Source organism: Vipera ursinii (assembly GCF_947247035.1).
Source record: "Vipera ursinii genome assembly, chromosome: 9".
Classification (NCBI taxonomy): Eukaryota; Metazoa; Chordata; class Lepidosauria; order Squamata; family Viperidae; genus Vipera; species Vipera ursinii.
This window is the reverse complement of record NC_139523.1, coordinates 20,468,756-20,490,343: the sequence shown is the minus strand read 5'-3', so window position 1 is coordinate 20,490,343 and position 21,588 is coordinate 20,468,756. Positions and strand designations below refer to the sequence as shown.

Below are 21,588 nucleotides of genomic sequence, written 5' to 3'. Positions count from 1 at the left end.
CTTTTGACCTATCGGATTGTCCACTCCCAGCCAGCCTGAGACCCAATCCTCACGCCTTCTCAACCAAGCTTCCTTTGGTACAGGAAATTCCCTCTACTTTTACAAGGAAGAGAAAGAATTAAATGTGTGTCTACAAAACAATGACCTCAAGAAAATGAAGAAATTACTTTTCTTTATTTAAAACTACTTTCCTTTCTTGAGGCTTTCCAGAAATGTTTTTGAGGTTTTAAAGAAAAGACTGGACAGTCATTTGTCCAGAATGATAAAGATAGTCTTTGTTTAGTGATCACAAATGGACCGGCAATTCAATCTTAAGTAAAGCAGTGAAGTGCTAACTGAATCCTGTTATGATCGTATTTCAACTTTCCTTTGTTTTATAAACGTACTTTATGAAGACAGGAGGACCAGTCATAAAATTACTTTTTAATCACTGTTGTAACTGTGAACAGTTATTAAATGAGGCAATCATTAAATGAGGTGAGGAGTCCTGCTCTGGACAGGGGATTGAACTAGAAAAGCACCAAGATCCCTTTCAAGTACCGACTCTATGAAACTTTACATAAACATTATCAATTATGATAAGCCATCTGTCTAGGCTTCTCATATATATACATATTTACATAAAAGGGAGCGAAAGGACAATAATTATATACTGCATGTATGTTTGTGTGTGATGTACTACATGTGTTGTTGGGTTTTGGTAGTTTGGCTCCCTTTTTATTTTTTTATTTTTCCCCCTTCATTCTGTTTCACTTTTATTTATAAAGGCAAATAAGTAAATATATAAATACTGTCTCCCCCTCCCCCTCCCCCTCCCTTTATATTCAGGGAAACAGGAATCCTTTTGTGAGGAGGAGAAAGGAGGATTAGTTACGTTCGCTGCCATGAGGTTATGAGGTGTTTTTTTTAGAAAAAATAATAAAGGTGAGATTTTTTTTTAAAAAAAAATAAATCTAACAAAAAACGTACACATTTGTGCTTCTTTTTCATGCCGTTTATTCATTACATTCAGTAAGGGAGATAATATAAGGACCACACTCGCAGGCTCCAAGACAGTGAGGGACAAATCTGAGGGGATTCTTCAGAGGCCTTCGTCGCCAAGGCTCTCAACATTCCCTTAGGTGCTGTTGGCTTTCAGGGTTGGGCTGCACCCAATTTTCTTGAGGTGAAAAGTGATTCCTGCAGAGTAAATGTTGGTCTCCAGGGGCAGAGCGCATGCGGAGGCAGAGCCGCAGCCTCTGGCAGCAAATGTCACAGGGATACCTCCTGGGGAACGAAAATTCAGTTGGTTAAGGCAGTGGCCCCCAACCTTGGCCACTTTTAAAACCTGTGGACTTCAACTCCCAGAATTCCACAGCCAGCCAAGACCAGTCCACAGGTCTTAAAAGTGGCCAAGGTTGGGGACCCTTGGATAAAGGGGTCCTTGTGGCATCCAAAAAGAGAGCTGCCAGGTTGCCTGTTCCGATTCTACCTCTGCTATCACTCCAAATGGTTCCGTTGCAGGAATTGAGTATGTCTAGTTTCATGAAAAGAACATGATAGCAGTGTTCCGATATCTAAGGGGCTGCCACAAAGAAGGGGGGGTGTCAAAGCTATTCTCCAAAGCACCTGAAGGCAAGACAAGAAGCAAGGAATGGAAACTAATCAAGGGGAGAACCGACCTAGAACTAAGGAGAAATTTCCTGAGAGTGAGAACAATTAATTAGCGGAACGACTTGCCTTCAGAAGCTGTGGGAGCTTCAACCCTGGAGGTTTTTAAGAAGAGATTGTCTGACATGGGATAGGGTTTCCTGCTTGAACAGGGAAATTTGAACAGGGAATTGGGCTAGAAAACCCCCAAGGTCCAACTCTGCTGCTCTGTGTTATTCATGTTCTGAAGAACTGTCTCTCGGCTGTTCGGTGGAAACCTACAAGGATGGTAGTATCTGGCATACTGGTCATAAACCTGTCTTTTGGCTGGATTCACACAAGACACTATACTCTCTTGTTGACTTCTACATGAAAACACTGTGTGAGGTCATCCACTCCACTGGGGTCCAATATAATCAGATATGCAATTATACCTTTTGAGCCCAGACTGGCTGTATGAAGCTTTCAGTCTCATCTCAATGCCTGGAGGCTGTGCAAATCCGGGAGGGGAAAAACAGAGTCCAGTCAGTCCTATAGTGACCGAATGGGTGTGGCTATTGGGACTGCCCATGGGAATTTTCCATCTTTACTCCTAGATGGGGTTGCACTTTCCAGTCAGGAGTGGTGAGCAGGTAAGAGATAGAGGAGCAGCTGGCCGCTTTGGCCAAGGGGGATGGAATGTAGTGAGCAGGTGGATTTCCAGCAAAGGGGGGGGGAGAATTCAAGAGGAGTATGAGGCAACTCTGCCCGGATATTACGTGTGAGAGAAAGAGGTTGAAGACAATCCCTCCCTAAAAGTTCCCAGAGTATATTGTAGGTGCAAATAGCACCTCAGTCCTCAGTCTGACAAGATTTTCTCCGTAGGGGTGAAACAATAAAGAACTCAGCTTGGAAGAATCATCACATATTTGCACAGCTCCATCTGGAGCGCCGGACTTGACTTATTGCAATGTGTTTTATATGGGGCTGTTCTTGAAGACCACTGAGAAGCCTTCAGTGGGTCCAGAATGCAGTGGTGCGAGCCGGGGATCGGCTTGCCTCAGCATGCTCATGTCATTTATGTATTTATATTTCCTTTTTTTTTAACTGTCCATTCTCCCTGAGAGAGGGTCTATGGACGGTGTACAAATATCACCAGTAAAACATTAACGTCAGGATAATTTAAAATTAAAAGTTTTAAAATTTTAAAAATAGCATGATAAAATTTAGCAATGTCTCTATGCTGAGTTCCACTGGTTTAACCCTGGATGCCATCTGGGTGTTTGCATAAATGAGCTCTATTAGGCAAATGAAACTTACCAGCAGTCAAGGTTCCAGAGGCGGTTATACAATGATTGTCTTGTCCTACGCAGTTCAGAGAGCTGATCTCTTCGCACTGATCAGAGCCAAGGTTAAAGCAAGCTGGGCAGGACAGCCCATTGAGGGTGGTATTCTCAGGGGGTACTACAAAGATGATGCCACACAGAAACCTTAGTTCAGCAGCTCTCACTTATATGCCATAATATATAAATCAAAGCATTCACAGACATGAATTTACTGCGCTGGGCATATTTATGATCATACCTGCTACAGCAGGGGTCCCCAACCCCCGGTCCGTGGACCAGTACCAGGCCGTGGCAAGCCAGCAACTGGGCTGCACAAACAAGCAAAGCCCCATCTGCGAGATGCAGGCAGCCCACGAAACCACACCCCCTCCGGTCCACAGAAAAACCTCTCTCCACGGAACCGGTCCCTGGTGCCCCAAAGGTTGGGGACTCCTGTGCTGCAGGACACAAGTCTCATAGAATTGCAGGGGAAGCCCACTGTTCTACTGGAATTCTGAACGAGTCACTACTTCTAATCAGATCTGGCAATTACAATGGGAGACACAGTTTTATTCCAGACTGGTTCAAAAACAATAGTGGATGATTTCCATTTCAGCTGATGGTAGGTACACGGTCAGTTACAGTTTTACTGTTTGTGGGAAGCAGGCAAGGCAATCTCTCTTGGTCACAATCTTTGTCACAAAATGAAGGAACTGTAGCTGAGATCATTATTCCATTGAAGACTGCAGCGTTTTAATCACCCGTAGTCGGACGGCTCTGCAAAGTGGTTTCCTAGGTGTTCCAACAACCTTTGATCGGAAAAAATGAGAAGAGGCAGGAGAAAACTAGCTAAGAAGCCTTAACATAACCATCTAAGGAGCTGCCAGGAACCTAATGGAACTGGGGAAGTAGATAAGAAAAAGGATTTCTCCTTGTTTGCTTTTCCATACAAATGAATCTATTGAAAATCTCCCAAAGAGGTGACGGAAAGACTCTCTGGAGGATGGTGGTGCAAGGAGAAGTAGAAGGAACACCAGAAAGAGGTGATAACCGTGTCCCTCAAACTTTGGCAGCTTGAAAACGTGTGGATTTCAACTCCCAGAATTCCCCAGCCAGCATGCCTATGAATTCTGGGATTTGAAGTCCACACATTGCTAGGTAGCAAAAGAACTCATATCTTTCGTTAAAAGGCAGAAGCTTTTGTGAACTGCACAGTTCTTCCAGACTTTTCACAAAATTTCTAGAGAAAATACAGAATCTTGGAAATTGCAAGTGGGATTTCTCTGATTTCTTGTAGTGAACTGATCAAGAAATGCATCGAAATGCTTCCCCGTGCGTCTTTTACCACCTTGCTGTTCATCAGTGAAGCTGATGTTCAGTTTGAAAAGGCGAGGATCCCCCTGGATATCCAAATGCGATCCTTCCTCTTAATGTTAAGAAAACTAAAGGAACGTTGAGGAATGAAGTTTGAATTTTGGCCTATAGAATGTTGCATTCCTGGTTTCCTTCATACTTTTTCCATGCACTGCTAGCATGAAATGATTTTATTTCTTATGCCAATGGCCTGTTTTAATCTGGAATTTACAAAGACAAGACTTGTATGCCGCTCAGAGTCAGCTTTGAGTGAAAGGATTTATAAACCGTGTAAAATTAATTTTTAAAAGTACATCAGTTTTAAGCAGCGTTGGACCTGCTGGCTGCTCTAACTGGATGTGCCAAACTAGGTAGAAAGGAATACATGGAAGTAAGCTACCCCAGTGAAAATTTGGGGGAGTAAGAATATCAACTTCAGGAACTTTGGTTTGGGAGAAAAACAAACGGTTCCTTACAATCTAACGCTTTGTGGTTGCACGAGTCTTCTTGGCAACAGCTGGTGGTGCTCCAGAAATGGATCTCAGAGTTGATGGTGACACTGATTGCGCCAGGCTGGCAGCTGCTTCTAGCAGAGCAGACTTTGACCGTCTCGGTGATTTTGTCAGACCCTGGTGAAGAAGATGCAGACAAGAAAGGTTTTGTTAAATTAGATACACCTGGTTGAAAATCTGTTTGGTAAAATAACTGAAAGTACCATCGAGGCAGATAATATTCTGAAACTGGAGAGACTTCTCTCCTTTTTTTAGATTCAGAATAATGGGGTTCTAGAATAAAGGGACGCGGTGGCTCAGTGGGTTAGGATGCTGAACTTGTCGATCAGATGGTCGGCAGTTTGGCGGGTCGAATCCCGAGTGCCGCGTAGCAGAGTGAGCGCCTGTTACTCATCCCAGCTTCTGCCTACCTAGCAGTTTGAAAGCACGTAAAAATGCAAGCAGAAAAATAGGGACCACTACGGTGGGAAGGTAACAGCGTTCCGTGCGCCTTTGGCATCTAGTCATGCCGGCCACATGACCACGGAGACGTCCTCGGACAAGTGCTGGCTCTTCGGCTTTGAAACGGAGATGAGCACCAGCCCCTAGAGTTGGAAACGACTAGCATGCATGTGCGGGGGAACCTTTACCTTTACCTTTAGGTATTCAAAAATGAAGTCTTGCTATAATCTATTTGGAAGGAAGATATACTGTATGGGTGGTGTACAATAATATAAAATATGTCTAATTTGAATATTTAGGCATATAAATACACTCCTTATATATGCATATATTGATTTCTATCCCACCTCAACGGGATGCACAAATATATCCATTGGGGTGCAGGAAGAAAATGCTAGAATATCTACTCACATTTATTTAGTCCATCTTTTTAAAAAATTCTGTTTTGGGGAATGTTTACATATGAAATGTATCATCTCAGTCAATCAATCTTTATTCGGTCATAGACCAGCAGGTTCATCCATCTGAAGTTAATGACTCTGAGTGTCTAACAATGTTAAAAAAATATAGCAAACAGAAAGACCCCAGCCTGCAAAATAAACAACACCCACAAAAGAGCAGCCAGCATAAAGTCAGATCCATCCCTAACAATTAACATGGTCAATGCAGAGGTGAACCCCATCTCCTGACACACACACACACCCACACACACCAAGCTTTGTAACAGAACCAGGTGTTGAACACCTGATGGAAGCCAGCCTAGTTGGGGCCGATGATCTAACTTTCAAAGAGTATGATAGTCCAAAGGGTGGGTGGTATGTTTTATAAAGTTTAAAAAGTTTACAATGTTCTCTAAGGTCCACACTATATGAATAAGTAGACATGTATCAATAAATCAACATACTGGGAAGACCTGCTCCAATGTTTTAGGGATAAGGTTGCCCAGTCGAAAAAAAGTTTGCTAATTCGCTGTTCTAGGCTCTCTTCTGGGAACTAAGCTCACTTAACTCCCTCTGCTGGTTCAGAGCAAGTCCTGAAACCTTGTCTGTCTTTTACTCACACAAGGAATTTACTCCTATGAAGGTAAGACAGGTGTCTTCAGACGCTCCACAGGTGCGGCTCAAGCCAGTGCAGTCTTTACCTGGACCTTGACAGGTCTCACAGATGAAACAGGAACCTGGAAAAAACAACAACAACACAGATGAGATGTGGCTTATTCAATAAGCTATGATGGAGAAACTGTGTTTCAGTTGAATATGTCTCATGGTGCAGAGTTGTGTTTCTTAAAACTTTTTGTTCTTAGGAACACTTTCCAGTTTTAAAAAATTATGAAGAACCCTCAAAGAACTTTTGTTTGCACGGGTTACCTTTATTGATATTTAAGGTAAAGGAAAAAGGTAAAGGTTCCCCTGCACATGCGTGCTAGTCGTTTCCGACACTAGGGGCTCCGTTTCAAAGCCGAAGAGCCAGCGCTTGTCCGAGGACGTCTCCGTGGTCATGTGGCCGGCATGGCTAGACGCCAAAGGCGCACGGAACGCTGTTACCTTCCCACCGTAGTGGTCCCTATTTTTCTGCTTGCATTTTTACGTGCTTTCGAACTGCTAGGTTGGCAGAAGCTGGGACAAGTAACAGGCGCTCACTCTGCTACGCGGCACTCGGGATTCGACCCGCCAAACTGCCGACCTTCTGATCGACAAGCTCAGTGTCCTAACCCACTGAGCCACCGCGTCCCTTTATTGATATTTACCATATAAAAATTGATGCTTTTTAAAAGAATATTTATTTATGGAATCATATAAAGGCACCACTATAAAGCCTGTGAAATTTTAAGTAAATGTTTTTTCAGAAAAAAACCCTCTATATTTTTTAACAACAACAACAAAAAAAAAAGAGAGACATTATTTTAAAATTTTGCAAATATCTTCCCCAGTGCTTTTTTGTAAAAGAAAAAGGTGCCGGAACTCACACATGTTATACAACCCGCCTTGCCTACCCTACAAGGTTCCATCCAAAAAAGGTGCTGGAACTCCATTCTGGGTGTTCTATGAATAAAAAAGCCCTGATCTTCCCTATCTAGTAAATAATTTTGATTTTGGAGACCCCCTGTGATGGGTTTGAGGGGACCTCAGGGATCATCAGACCACCCTTTAAGAAACAGATGTGTGGAGAAACCGTACCTCAGCGTTTCATCCAGTGCTTTTTTGTAAAAGAAAAAGGTGCCGGAACTCACACATGTCATATAACCAGCCTTGCCTACCCTACAAGGTTCCATGCAAAAAAGGTGCCGGAACTCCGTTCTGAGCGTTCTATGAGAAAAAAAGCCCTGGTTTCATCAGAATCAGAAGAGGTAGGAAATCCATCTAGAGTTCCTTGTCTTCATCAAATGAGGCTGTCTGTCTTTGGTAGCCCCTCTAGAGTCCATACTCAGAATAACAGAGTAATAAATTTGGAAGAGACTTTGGAGGCTTTCTAGTCCAGTCCCCTGCTCAGGCAGGAGACCCTATACCAGGGGTCTTCAAACCTGGCGCTTTTATGTCTCATGGACTTCAACTTCCAGAATTCCTCAGCCAGGCATGCTGGCTGAGGAATTCTGGGAGTTGAAGTCCATGAGTCACAAAAGAGCCGAGTTTGAAGACCCCTGCCCTATACCATTCCAGACAAGTGGCTGTCCAGTCTCTTAAAAACCTTCAGTGATGGAGCACCCACAACTTCTGGAGGCAAGTCATTCCACTGGTTAATTGTTCTCACTGCCAGGAAATTTCTCCTTAGTTCTAGGTTGCTTCTCTCCTTGGTTAGTTTCCATCCACTGGGTCTTGTTTTCCCTTCGGGTGGTTTGGAAAATAGGTTGATTCCCCCATCTTCTAACCTGTGGCCTCTAGAGCAAGGTAAAAACATTCAAGCATACAAGCACATCTCTGAGACTGGACGCATCCACCTTGCCTTTACTCTAGCTGTAAAGCAGAAAGACTGTTGTGTCCATAACTACATCAAAGCAAACTTACCTTGAGTTAGGAGGGTGGCCAGAAGGACACTGAGGCTGGACAAAGAGGCCATGTTGGTGAGTCCTGTAATCTGCAGATCCGTAGAATCTGAGATGGAAGCATCCTGAGCCGGGGGAATATATACTGGACCAATTACATAAGGGTGAGGGAGTGAGCAAACAAGATTGGCTTGAGAGGCACTTAAAACCTGGGCAGCCCCTATCTGCTTTCTGTACTCTTCCTTGTCTGCTGATGGCCTCAAGGGGCCCCTTTGTGTGCCAGGTGGCTGTATTCCCCTAGCCAAAAGGAGCACAACCAACTTTATTTTCTGAAATGTCTCTAGTGCTTGGCAAGGGAGGGAGACAAGGTGTTGTATTTCAATTCACAGAAAATAAAAAGAAAGCCAGAGAAAAAGAGGAATGCTTCCTTATCTAAAATCTAATGGCCACTTCATATTTTGTCCAGAACAAATGAGCCCATTTGCAGTGGGACCAAGTCCCAGTCATCTAAACTTTCACTGCAGCTTGGAATGGGGGGGGGGAACAGCCATCTGGAGATGCCAAGATTGCAATCATTCAGAACAACCTCTTCAGATTGCCTTTATTTCCAAAAGTAACACACTGTGCATTTGTGTGTATGTGTAAGGGGGTGGAGGTTCATTGTGAATCTGGGGGCAAGCAGGCAACTTAGCAGCAGTTCCAGGTGCTGAGAGCCTGCCTTGAAGGCTTTTGTTTTCAAAGATCTTGGCACTATTTTGCCTCTTGATGACTGGACAATTCTAGTGGCTATAGTTGTTCCCAGTTGGAAATGGCCAGTATAATGACAGCACAATTGCTTCTGTAACTGCCCTTAAGGCAGTTGGAACTTGTCACTTTTTCACCCTTCACAATGAAGGGTGAGGATGTCCAGTCTGCAAAGAACTTCTGGGTATATAAAACTTTACTGTGCTGTTAACCAATCCTGAAATGGTTCAACAGCTAACATAGGGATTCAAACAAAACCCAGTTCTTAAATATGGTAGCTAAAGAAATTCCAAGAGGGTCTGAAACCGAAGAGACATACCGTAGCACTGACTTCTGAAACAAGATGTGTGTTTTCGGAGCAGTTTTGGAGAGGAAACAATATTAATAGTCACACCAAGGAATTAAATGGGATGCTCTTCTTAGACTTGAGCATTAAAGGTTGTGAAGCCCCAAAGTTATCAACATTAACATTAACTAAAATTAAGAAACGTTATGAATCCTACAGTGGGACATGTTGAGATTACAGTATCCATCTTGTTATAAATTATAGTTTAAAGGTAAAGGTAAAGGTTCCCCCGCACATGCATGCTAGTCATTTCCGACTCTAGGGGCCGGTGCTCATCTCCGTTTCAAAGCCGAAGAGCCAGCTCTTGTCCGAGGACGTGTCCGTGGTCATGTGGCCGGCATGACTAGACGCCAAAGGCACATGGAACGCTGTTACCTTCCCACCGTAGTGGTCCCTATTTTTCTACCTGCATTTTTACGTGGTTTCGAACTGCTAGGTTGGCAGAAGCTGGGACGAGTAACAGGTGCTCCACTGTTACGCAGCACTTGGGATTCGACCCGCCAAACTGCCGACCTTCTGATCGACAAGCTCAGCGTCCTAACCCACTGACCCACCGCGTCCCTTTCAATTATATAGTTTACTGATGGATAATTGGTTCACTGGATATGCTAAACCCAAACGAAACAAACCACATTATGGATTGTTACACTGTAAACAATTTTAAAGGAACTCTTGGCTATATCAAGAATGCAAAATGTAGAACTTCCAAGCTATGATTTGGATTCTTTTAAGGAGCCTTGCCCCACAACTATAACTAAATCTAACTAGTCTGGATATTTGGAATGGTGTGTGTGTAACAAACATGTCAGTACTAGATTAATAACCGGATTCATAGAAATAATGCATTGCTACTTTTGTTGATTTTTTTAAAAAAGAAATGTTACTTATTTGCCTTTTCAGAGATAAGGCTAGCTAGGCTATCTTACTTCCTCCAAACTAGAGGTTTTTCTTGCCAACTAATGGTGGAAAACCCTCCCAATGTTTTTCAAACTTAGTGACTCTTGTGGCTTTCAAATTCCCAGAATCCCTCAATAAGACCATGCTGGCTGAGGAATTCTGGGAGTCGAAGTCCACACGTCTCAAAGCGCCCAAGTTCGAAAACTAACTCCCTCAAAAAGGCAGGGGGGAAAAAAACCCGCATGCGCAGAAGCGCAAGCAAAAGGCCGCGCTTCCAGCGCCAAAAGCATGGCGATCGGAAAGGCGCGAATTTGAGCATGCGCCAAGAGTTTCATTTTCCCCCCCCGCCCCGCCTCCACACTCCACCAAGACCCCTCCCGCTCGGTCTGACTGCGCGGCGTTTTAGAAGAACGTCATCGGTTTGAGTTTGCGCGCGGAGTGGAGGCCAGCAGGAGGAACCATAGAGATGAGCGTCGCTGAGTGTAGAGCGCCCATTTCCGGCGCTTGGCGGGGTTTTGCTGCCGGGTGACGGCGGGTGACAGAAAGTGGCGGGGCGATGCCGGAGATCGAGATCCGACATGTGGTATCCGCGAGCAGCTCCGACACGGTAGCGCGGCGGCTTCCTCGGTGTGGGGGGGCGGGGCGTCCGTTTGGGGAACAAGGCAGCGGGGAGATGGGGCTGTTGGGGGTATGGAGGCAACCATTCTGGGGCGGGGGGGAGTCGGATATGGGGCGGTGCACCCTGGTGGCTTCTTGGGGGGGGCGGAGAAAATTGTACGGAAAAAAACAGCCTCCACTCGACGAAGCCGTGCTTGCCTTCCCACGATACCTAGGCCAGACAAAGCCAGAATGGCTTACTTTAGGCTCCAGCGTGTTGCGGGGGAAGCCAGCAGTGGTCGCCGGGCTGGGTGGGAAACCGACCATTGCCTTAAGCCAGGGGTCTTCAAACTTGGCCCTTTTATGACTTGTGGACTTCAACTCCCAGAATTCCTCAGCCAGCGCGGCTGGCTGAGGAATTCTGGGAGTTGAAGTCCACAAGTCATTAAAAAGGGCCAAGTTTGAAGACCCCTGCCTTAAGCCGTAACCTGGATGGATGGATGGATGAATGAATGAATGAACCTTTATTGTCAAAGTACAACCATGTATACCTTGAGATTGGCTGAGCCAATCTGGGATCCCAAAGGTGCCTTTTCCTCTCTCTCTCTCTCTCTCTCTCTCTCTCTCTCTCTCTCTCTCTCTCTCTCTCTCTCTCTCTCTCTCTCTCTCTCTCTCTCTCTCTCTCTCTCTCTCTCTCTCCCTCCCTCCCTCCCTCCCTCCCTCCAACTGGACTTTATTTCTTCGGCTTCTTGGATGAGAAGCGAAAGGTCTTCAAGGGAAAACGAAGTCCAGTTGCCTTTGGGACAACCGTGAGGATGGAGGACCTCCAGAGACCTTGAGCATCTGGGGTGTAATAGGATCCAATCGTTGTGATCCCCCTCAAACTGGTTTTAGGACTTGGGGTGTTGGGTGGAGCTAACCCAGAACAGACGGAGAGGGAAGAAGAAGGAAAAAGAAGGTGTCATAAGAGGGGGAAAAAAGAGATGTCTGAGAAGAGGGGTTGGGCTAACATAATACGTCTGACTAAACTGGGTTTGGGGTGTTCTGTTTTGAATAATAATAATAAAAGGAAGAGAAAGAAGTTGGAAGGGACCTTGGAAGTCTTCTAGTCCAACCCCTTGCTCAGGCAGAAAAACCTTATATCATTTCAGACAAATGGTTGTCCATTGTCTACTTAAAAACTTCCAGTGTTGGAGTACCCACAAGTTCTGGAGGCCATTTGTTCCACCGATTAATTGTTTTAACTATCAGGAAATTTTCTCCTTAGTTCCAGGTTGCTTCTCTCCTTGATTAGTTTCCATTCGTTGCTTCTTGCCCTGCCTTCAGATGCTTTGGAGAACAGCTTGACTCCCTCTTCTTTGGAGGAGCCCCTGAGATATTGAAACACTGCTATCATGTCACCCCTGGTCCTTCTCTTCATTAAACTAGACATACCCGATTCCAGCAACCGTTCTTTATATGTTTTAGCCTGTTACATGAAGTAGACCATTGCATTACTGTAAGCCAGAATAGAGCTCATCTGGGTTTCTCAACCTCAGCAACTTTTCAGATGTGTGGACTTCAGTTCCCTGAAGTTGGCTGGGGAATTCTGGGAATTAAAATCTATGCATCTTAAAGCTGTTGAGGTTGAGAATTGCCAGAAGAGAGCAGCAGGTACTTTTTGATGGATTTAAAGTTGAAGTGTGCTGTGTAAACCCAGTCCATGTCTAAGACCATTGGGGAGGAAGAAAGGAAAAAAGAAGGAGGGGTAAAGAAGGAATGAAGAAGCCGATGTATGGATAGCAGGATTGTTTTCTTGCCATTGATTTAGCCTCTTCTCCTGTCCCCAGACTCATTGTGCTGAGAACCTGCTCAAGGCTGACACCTATCGCAAGTGGAAGGCTGCCCAGCCTGGGGAAAAGCAAATCTCTGTCATATTACAAGTGAGTTTTTGCTAGTCCCTGGGTGAAATCAGTCGCAAACATGGTCCGCAATTGTTATAATACTTGCAGTATGACAACTTGCTGTAAGCATATTTATGCAGTTAGAAACATGTGTGCATATTAATTATAGTTCTTCAAGCCCAACACTTTTACTTTCCCTCTCTTTTGCTGTATGTATGTATGTATATATAACACAAATAAATGATTTTCAGGTGGTATTTGGAATTTCTTCATAATTTATTATTATTGCAGTCAATCATTGTTCTTCAAAGCAATACTGTGTGCTCAGCCCTCCACCAGTCTCCTCAAAATTAGCTACAGTTAAGATGTTAGAAAAAGCAGCAGCTGGAAAAGGAAAACTTTTCTGTCTTAAATAAATCGCTGTCAGTCAAATTGGATAATAATGAGTTTGTTCCTGATTTAGTATAAGGTAGTTTTGTGTGCTGTTAGCATGGCTTATATACACGGTTGGGGTATATTTGGTTAAATCAATATCCACTTGTTAAGACCTGGGCCTATAGGATTCCTTTCCTGCATTTTCCACAATTCCTTACTGTACTCTCCTCCCCCAACACAGTTTGAAAAAGAGGAGCAGATTCACAGCATTGATATTGGCAATGAAGGCTCTGCCTTCGTGGAAGTGCTGGCTGGCAGCTCTGCCTCCTCCAGTGAGCAGAATTACGAGGTGAGTGAATTCAGTACTGTCTGAGAGTTGCCATCACAGCACAGAAGTGGCATTCTTTGAGTCTTCAATGAAGGGGGTTTGGTGCTATTTCTTTTGTTCCATTTGAGCATGTACAGTCAGAAATAGTAGGATTCCAGCAATGTAAACCAAACATCATTTGAATACAGGTGTGTGTGGCTCCATACAGGATGACTGCTTAGCAGTTTAGGAAAAAGACGAGAGCAGGAGTAGGCAACCTCGGCTGTTTTATGACTCGTGGACTTCAAGTCCCAGAAATCCTGAGCCAGCCACGCTGAGGGGAGAGGGAGAGGTTTCCTAGCTGAGCCATGAATTCTGGGAGTTGAAGTCCACGAGTCATAAAAGAGCCAAGGTTTCCTGCCTCTGACCTAGATGAACTCCCTGCTAGCTGGAGAACTGTTCAAAGTTACGACCGACCTCCCAAAAGCTACTTATAACCCAGATTTGAAGTTCTGATGGCTACCCCACCCCCACTCCATGGTCACATGACCATATGTGGGACACTCTGCAAACAGCCCACATTTACAACCCTGTGGTCACTTGAGTGTGATTTACAACACTTTAATGCACTATTTTTTCATGTTTCCTCTTCCCTGTTGTCTCTCCAAGCTGTAGCGTCCCCTTAGGGCAGGGGTAGGCAACCTGGGCTCTTTTATGATTCGTGGACTTCAACTCCCAGAATTCCTGAGCCAGCCACGCTGAGGGGAAAGGGAGAGGTTTCCAATCTGAGCCATGCTGGCTCAGGAATTCTGGGAGTTGAAGTCCACGAGTCATAAAAGAGCCCAGGTTGCCTACCCCCTGCACTAGAGGAACAAGAGGGACTCTGCTTTCCCCCTGTGCTTAATGTCCGTGTTGTGATATTTTTTCCCTGTGTGTGACAGTTTCTCTCAAGAGCCCAAAATTCTGATTTGATGTTCTATTGCTTGTTCTCAGGCTGTTTTGGGGAGGACTCTTCTGGATTAAGCCTGGGATTCAGTAAGAGAGAGATTTTCAAAAAGATGCGTTTCTTGATTTCCATTGTAGCGCTTTCCATTCTACCTCAGGTGCTGTTGGTGACATCCTCCTTCATGTCTCCCTCAGAGAGCAAGAGTGGCACCAACTTGAACAGAGTCCGTATGTTTGGGCCAGATAAACTGGTGAAGGCTACAGCTGAGAGGAAGTGGGACCGAGTTAAGATTGTTTGTACCCAGCCGTACACCAAGGTTTACATTTTGGAAACAAAATTATATGGGATGCTGGCAGGAGTCTGCCTTGCACTGCTGCATTTATCTCTTCCTCAGAAGCTTGATAAAGAGCTGGTACTTTTTAGAGCAAGGGTCTTCAAACTCGGTTGTCAAGTTTCCGACGTATGGGCTTTTCAAGTGACTCTGAGGCATTGTTTACCTTAAAAGTCCTTTATTGGCCTAATGCACCGGCAAATGCTTGCTCGAAGGAAGCTGGAATCTGAAATCTTTGCCTCTTGCATAATATGTTAAAACACAATTCTCCCCCTTTCTAATTTTGACATTAATCATATTTTCCAATTAAAGAATCAGTTTCCCTTCCGTTTAGAAAACCTGCCAAGGTCTTATCTTCTTTAGTTAGAGATGGCCTTGAAAGTGCAATCCTACTCGTCCACCCTCCCAACCTTAAACTAAATCTCTTAAAACAATACACAAGTTTAACATGAAATGGCTGCTGCTTCATCTCTTGCCAAGCAATAACATTCGATGTTAGCAGCATTGACATCGGTCCTTTTATGACTCATGGACTTCAACTCCCAGAATTCCTCAGCCAGCGTGCCTGGCTGAGGAATTCTGGGAGTTGAAGTCCATGAGTCATAAAAGGGCCGAGTTTGAAGACCCCTGCCTTATCAACTCTTGTGTTTGATACCTGTCAATTGGTTTCCATGCCTCTTATAACTGCATTTTAAGGGTGAAATGGTCGTCAGTTCCTCATATGAGAAAAGTAGATCTCGTGCAGTTTTGATGATCATCTGGCAAACAGAAGCGAAGATTTAATTTCTTCTAGATGGGACCCCGAATTTTTGGGTATTTAGTCTTTCTGGAGGTGAGGTGAAGCTCATCTTCAGACGTTCATAATTATGCCTTTTCTAGATGAAGGTCTGTAGATAGTTAAATGAGTTAAAATCGAGTTGATCCTCTTTTTTTTAATAGCCTTACCTTGTGAATGTTTACTCAGGAAAAAAAGCTTGCTGACTTCAGTGGAACTGATTCCCAAGTATAGGTAAAGGTTCCCCCGCACATGCGTGCTAGTCGTTTCCGACTCTAGGGGTCAGTGCTCATCTCTGTTTCAAAGCCGAAGAGCCAGCGCTTGTCCGAGGACGTCTGCGTGGTCATGTGGCCGGCATGACTAGACGCCAAAGGCGCACGGAACGCTGTTACCTTCCCACCGTAGTGGTTCCTATTTTTCTACTTGCATTTTTACGTGCTTTCGAACTGCTAGGTTGGCAGAAGCTGGGACGAGTAACAGGCGCTCACTCTGTTACGCAGCACTCGGGATTCGACCCACCAAACTGCCGACCTTCTGATCGACAAGCTCAGCGTCCTAATCCACTGAGCCACTGCGTCCCTTACCCAAGTATATAAACATGAATTGCAATTTTAACTAGTGGGCTAACTTCTCTCAAAAGAGCACTGTAGGACAAAAAAAAAAGGTAACAGTTAGTAGCCATTTATGTTAAGCAAGACTGTCCCTAAGGGAGGCTATGAAGAGGAAATTGCAAGCTCTCAATAGGTCAACCTTCCTGTTGATTTATTAAGACCACCAGGGAACTTTCCAGACGTCCTTGGACTTGGGAATTTTTAGAATTTGAAATCCCCATAATAGGACAATGCCCCAAGAAGGCTATAGTAATGCTAGACTTTTTTCCCTAACATTTATTAGCCGCTCCTAAATTTATCTACCTTCTGTTACAGAGCTGGTTTCTGTCCTAGCTTTGGAGGGAATGTGGTCTGTAGTTAGAGGAGTCAACAGTTGCATGCACGGAATGACCATTGTTGATGGCTGCCTAATTTGCCTAAATCTGAATCCTCTTACATCTCTCTTCAGTCTCTGGCTTATGGCCTTTCCTTCGTGAGGTTCCATTCTCCTCCAGACAGCAGTGAGACGCATTCCAAAACGGCTTCACCGGTGAGCATCCCTCAAGTTACCCGATATCTATGATCCTGTATTTTACCACTCTTCTTTGACGAAATCTGGATATCTCACTCTCTTTTTTGTTCCACCTGCATCAGAAAGTCACCAAATTGGGCCAGTTTAAGGTGAAGGAGGAGGACAGCAATTCCAGCTCTTTGAAACCCGGTGCTCTCTTCTTCAGCCGTGCCAGCAAACCCCTGGTCTCCCCTCCTAAAGGTAATTATCACACCTTTTATCCTACCTAAAGGTTGTTGGAAGATCACAGTTACCATTAATCATCCAGGCAAGAGGAGGCGATAGTCTTTCTCTGTTGTTCCTTAGAAGCTGATAATATGTGAGGATCTGCCTTTGCAATGAAGGTTCTCTCAACGCTAATCACTATTATCAAATGAGATTTGATAAAGTGAGGTCTGTTACCTTCTTCCCTTGGCCATTCTTGAAATGAAAATTGTTTCGGTTGAAAATGTCAGTTTTAATGCTTTATCTCCTCTTTAGTGTCTGCAGTGTTTTCTGTATGTATAGATACCCACGTCGAGACTGGTAACTGATGACGGTGATAATTATTATTATTATTATTCTTGCAGCATCTCAGAATGACCAGCCTTCACCCAGTTACGCTGCTGCCTCATTGCAGACCAACAAATCTCTTTCTCCTGACTCTTCACCATCAGCGGTGGAAAAGCCCACTACCAAAACCCCACCCAAGGTAAAGAAGAGAAAATAGAAGCCACGCGAGTGGGCAAATGGTCACATTCCAACTTTTTTTCTCTCCCTAATTTGCTGTCCAAGCTGAAAAGCAAAAAATAAATTTCTCATTTAATGACCACCACCATTCAGTGACGGTTTGAAGTTTCAGTGGCACAGAACAAGTGGTACATATGACTGACCATCATAGTTGCAGCTGTTACGGCGCGCGCGCACACACACACACACACACGTGATCGTGGTCTAACCATTCAGTGATTGGCTTGCAGTTATGTCATGGCTGCATCCTGTGCTCATGTGATGTCTATTTGCAACCTTCACAGTTGGCTTTTGACAAGCTGAGTCAACGGAAGAAACGAGGTTGCAAATGGTCACCATGTGATGTTGCACGAGTTGCTTAATGACGGCAACTAGAAGCGCTGGAACTGCCCTCATAGGTTTGTACAGTCATATATATGATGATGTGTTTTATGACCTTGTCACTTAGCAACAGAAATTCTGTTCCCAGTTACTGTTGTTAAGCAAGGACTACTGTACTTCCGTTCCACAATCTACTATGTTGCCTCTCTAGGAACGTGAGCAAGATTCATTCATGGATCAGAGCAGCATGATGGGTCCTAGAATTATTTACAGCCAATCTAAAGGATCCTTAATCTTATATCTGTCTTAGAAGTAAATCCAGTGAAGTTGGGAGAGGCTTCTGTCCAAGTATTTTAGGATTAGTTGCAGCCTTAAGTTTTCTTGTCTTTGCAGGAACCCACCCCAGTGAAAAGGAAGTTTGAGTTCAGCAAAGAAAATGCTGGTCTCTCATCAGCAACCAAAAAAGCTAATCCTGATAAGTCCCGCGTTACACACCCGCCTTCCAAAAAACACAAAGGTGTGTGAAGAAAGGGGGAAACTTGCAAGTTGAAATTTCATGCAGTACATAATGTTTTTATTATTATTATTATTCATCTATTGCTTGAGCAGGGGGTTGGACTAGAAGACCTCCAAGATCCCCTCTGTTGTTCTGTTATTCTTATTGGTGTGGCTGCCCATCTCAGAAAGCACCTCTGCCTGTTGAGCAGCATTGAAACGAAATGAAAGCAGTTGTGTTTTCAGCACATTACTTACTTTTTTTCTTTTTAAAATTATCTTTATAAAATTCCAGAGTCAAACATTAAAATATTAACATAAAAGGAAAAGGGAGTAACAGAACGAGTTAAAATGACAAAAAATGCATCAGAATTTGTAAATATTTTTACTACATTTACTTTCTTGAAGTTGGATTTTAAGCACAGACTGTGGGTAGAAGGGAATTTCTTATATGCTTGCGTCTGATTTTGACAAGGAATGAGCGATGATTTGGGCCTGCCTTCTCCTTACCTGACCTTCGCGTTTTGTTTTTGTGGATTTGCAGTTTCTCTTTCCACGTCTCCTCCCCAGAAGACGCTACCTTTCAAGAAAGCTCTTCCAACACCGTCTTTAGAGGAGACAGCAAACGGGTCTTTCCAGCAACTCCTACAGGGTACCATCTTCGTGCTGAGCGGTTTCCAGAACCCCTTTCGCTCTGAATTAAGGGACAAGGCCTTGGAGATGGGGGCCAAGTACCGTCCAGACTGGACCCCTGACAGCACTCACCTCATGTACGTGACAGTGGATCTACCCTCCTAAAACGTGCATTTTTTTTCCCTTTCACTCCCTGAAAGTTAAGCCATTGCAATCTCAAATCCTCTACTCCAGACATGTCAAACACACGGCCCGGGGCCCGGATCTGGCCCGCGAAGTGGTTCCATGTGGCCCACGAAGCCATCCTGGAAACAGTGAGGGAACGGCCCCCTCTGCCTTGGCCCTGGCCCAGAGACCCTCCTTCTGCCAGAGACCCTCAGATCTGTCCCACTCCTGCCCAGGCCCCCATAGGCACCCTTGATGCGAACGATGTAGAGCTGGCCACGCCCACCCAGTAGGCCATACGCACTCTAGCCACGCCCACCCAGTAGGCCACACCCACCCTGGCCATACCCACCCGGCCCTCTGAGGGCAACTGCAATTCTGATGTGGCCCTCAATGAAATTGAGTTTGACACCCCTGCTCTACTCGGTGAGCCTAAGACCTCAGCTTTGTTTTTGGTAAAAGAAGAACTTAAAGACACACACACACAGACACACAGCAATTTTGCTAGGGTCGACCACAATTCGCTGCAGTCAGTTCACCGCGGGACAAGAGTTACACTAATATCAAAAGAAATAGTGGAATAGAATCATTCAAAGAATGCCAGAGAGGAACAAAAATGAAATGTGAATGAAAAAGATTAAAGCAATTTTTAAATTATTGTAAACAGTTAAATAGAATTGTTAAATTGTCCTGCACAAAGTTGTCCACGACGACTCGTTCTGCAGCGAATTGGCCCTGGTGAGTTCTCCTATTTTGATTTCGCTAATAACATCACAAAGAAGAAATTTGTTTTCTCTGCTGCGCTTCACCAAAATGACCAGAGCGTGGGCAGGACCTGTGGCAATTTCCAGTTTCAAAACTGCCATAGCAAACAGACATGGATGTCTCTGAGGCCGAGAACTTTTATAGCATAAACGACATGACTCTTGTGTCTGATACGGATGATGCAAATGCCAAGTTGTGTCCTTTGGGCAGTTAGTGCCCACACAAATACGCTGTTGCTTTGACACTAATTAGTGTAATTTGTTAGGGAAGACCTTGAACTAAGAGCTGATGGAAGATTTCAGTTATTCAGTGGGTGGTTCCCATTCATGGCTGCCCCAAAATGTGCATAGATGTGTTGGTTGGAACTTAAGTCCCCATCAAGTTTGCTGCCTTAAACAGCCTTCCTTTTGCATTGCTGTCCAATGGTCAAGATCTGCCCCAGTGCTACTGCTCTTTTTATTTATTATATCCCGCTTTTATTATTTTGATAAATACAGGTAGTCCCCGACTTACAACTATTCATTTAGTGACCCTTCCAAGTTACAACGGCACCCAAAAAAAGTGACTTACATTAAACACTTAATGACTGTTGCAATACCCCCACGCTCATGCGATCAGATTTCGGACCCTTGGCAACAGGCGTGTATTTATGACAGTTGCAGTGTCCCGGGATCATGTGATCACCTTTTGCGATCTTCTGACGAGCAAAGTCAGCGGGGAAGCCAGTGAGGTTCACTTAACAACTATGTTAGTAACTTAACAAGTGTAGCAAATTCACTTAACAACCGGGGCAAGAAAGAAATGGAGCAAAATCCACTTAACAGACGTCTTGTTTAGCAATAGAAATTTTGGGCTCAGTTGTCATACGTCGAGGACTACCCGTAACACAATGTGCCACACATACACAACGCACCTTCTTCCTCCTGTTGTCACTCCAACTGTTGTGCTGAGGAAGAGGGACTTGCCCAAAGCTACCCAGCCGGCTTTCATTCCTAAGGCGGGACTAGAACTCATAGTCACCTGGTGATTGGCCCAAAGTCACCCAGTGTGCTTTCATCCCTCACCTGGGACTAGAACTCACTGTCTCTTGCTGATTGGCCCAAAGTCACCCAGCCAACTTTCATGCCTAAAGTAGGACTAAAAATCCCAGTCTCCTGGTTTTTTGCCCGCTTGCCTTCACCACTAGACCGAGCTGGCCGGTTTCATACTGGTGCCTTATAGATTGCAAGGCATCTCTCCGTGTCAAGGGTCTCTCTTTCTCCTTCTAGCTGTGCCTTTGCCAACACCCCCAAATACAGCCAGGTGAAAGGGCTCGGGGGCACCATTGTACGGAAGGAGTGGATCCTGGACTGTTACCGTAGCCGTCGCTGCTTACCCTGCAAACAGTGAGTTGTCCAGGGGAACAGGAGCTAAGTAGATTCTACTCGGTCTTCATTTCAAACTATAATTGGCAGGTTCCTTTTCCCAGGTACCTGATGGGCAGCCCTGATTCATCCGGCAGCGAACAGGAACAGGAGAGCGAGGAGGAGACCACAGCTGCACACCGCAGAGTTTCGACTCCTCAGCAGGTAGGCTAGATGTGTTTGTTTCGGGCAGGGGTCCTCAAACATGGCCCTTTTAATAAATAATAATAACAATAAACCTTTATTGTCAAAGTACAACATGTGTACATTGAGATTAGCTGAGCCTCCCCCCGTGCTCCCTCCCCCCAACACACAGTGACAACAAACCATCCTACCACACCATGTGAACCAGCTACACCACACACCGGCCTCCCAAGTCAATTCTGCATAAGTTCACAGAGATTATATCCCATTTAAAAGCCTAGCAGCCCACGGATAAAAGCTATTTTTCAGCCTGTTGGTACGGCTGGCTATACTCCTATATCTCCTACCGGAT

The 21,588-nt window shown here is 44.6% G+C and overlaps 2 protein-coding genes across 3 annotated transcripts in view; one reads left to right on the top strand and one right to left on the bottom strand.

The window, feature by feature from the left end:
• Nucleotides 1–1,117: 1,117 nt before the first annotated feature.
• Nucleotides 1,118–8,293, bottom strand: PINLYP (phospholipase A2 inhibitor and LY6/PLAUR domain containing; the record flags this gene model as incomplete). Its single annotated transcript, XM_083368951.1, has 5 exons — nucleotides 1,118–1,266; nucleotides 2,929–3,072; nucleotides 4,763–4,915; nucleotides 6,300–6,416; nucleotides 8,242–8,293. 5 exons carry the CDS (start codon nucleotides 8,291–8,293, stop codon nucleotides 1,118–1,120), a joined length of 615 nt encoding a protein of 204 aa, XP_083225077.1.
• Nucleotides 8,294–10,712: 2,419 nt separating this feature from the next.
• XRCC1 (X-ray repair cross complementing 1) overlaps nucleotides 10,713–21,588 on the top strand; it is a 28,651-nt gene continuing 17,775 nt past the window's right edge. For both annotated transcript variants that reach the window (XM_083369184.1, XM_083369183.1), the window contains exons 1-11: nucleotides 10,713–10,813; nucleotides 12,633–12,725; nucleotides 13,303–13,410; nucleotides 14,472–14,630; nucleotides 16,480–16,560; nucleotides 16,665–16,782; nucleotides 17,151–17,272; nucleotides 18,025–18,148; nucleotides 18,671–18,896; nucleotides 20,958–21,074; nucleotides 21,158–21,257. In XM_083369184.1, coding sequence (XP_083225310.1) covers nucleotides 10,763–10,813; nucleotides 12,633–12,725; nucleotides 13,303–13,410; nucleotides 14,472–14,630; nucleotides 16,480–16,560; nucleotides 16,665–16,782; nucleotides 17,151–17,272; nucleotides 18,025–18,148; nucleotides 18,671–18,896; nucleotides 20,958–21,074; nucleotides 21,158–21,257 — 1,299 coding nt within the window. In that variant the 5' untranslated portion in view covers nucleotides 10,713–10,762. The remainder of the gene's footprint in view (nucleotides 10,814–12,632; nucleotides 12,726–13,302; nucleotides 13,411–14,471; nucleotides 14,631–16,479; nucleotides 16,561–16,664; nucleotides 16,783–17,150; nucleotides 17,273–18,024; nucleotides 18,149–18,670; nucleotides 18,897–20,957; nucleotides 21,075–21,157; nucleotides 21,258–21,588) is intronic.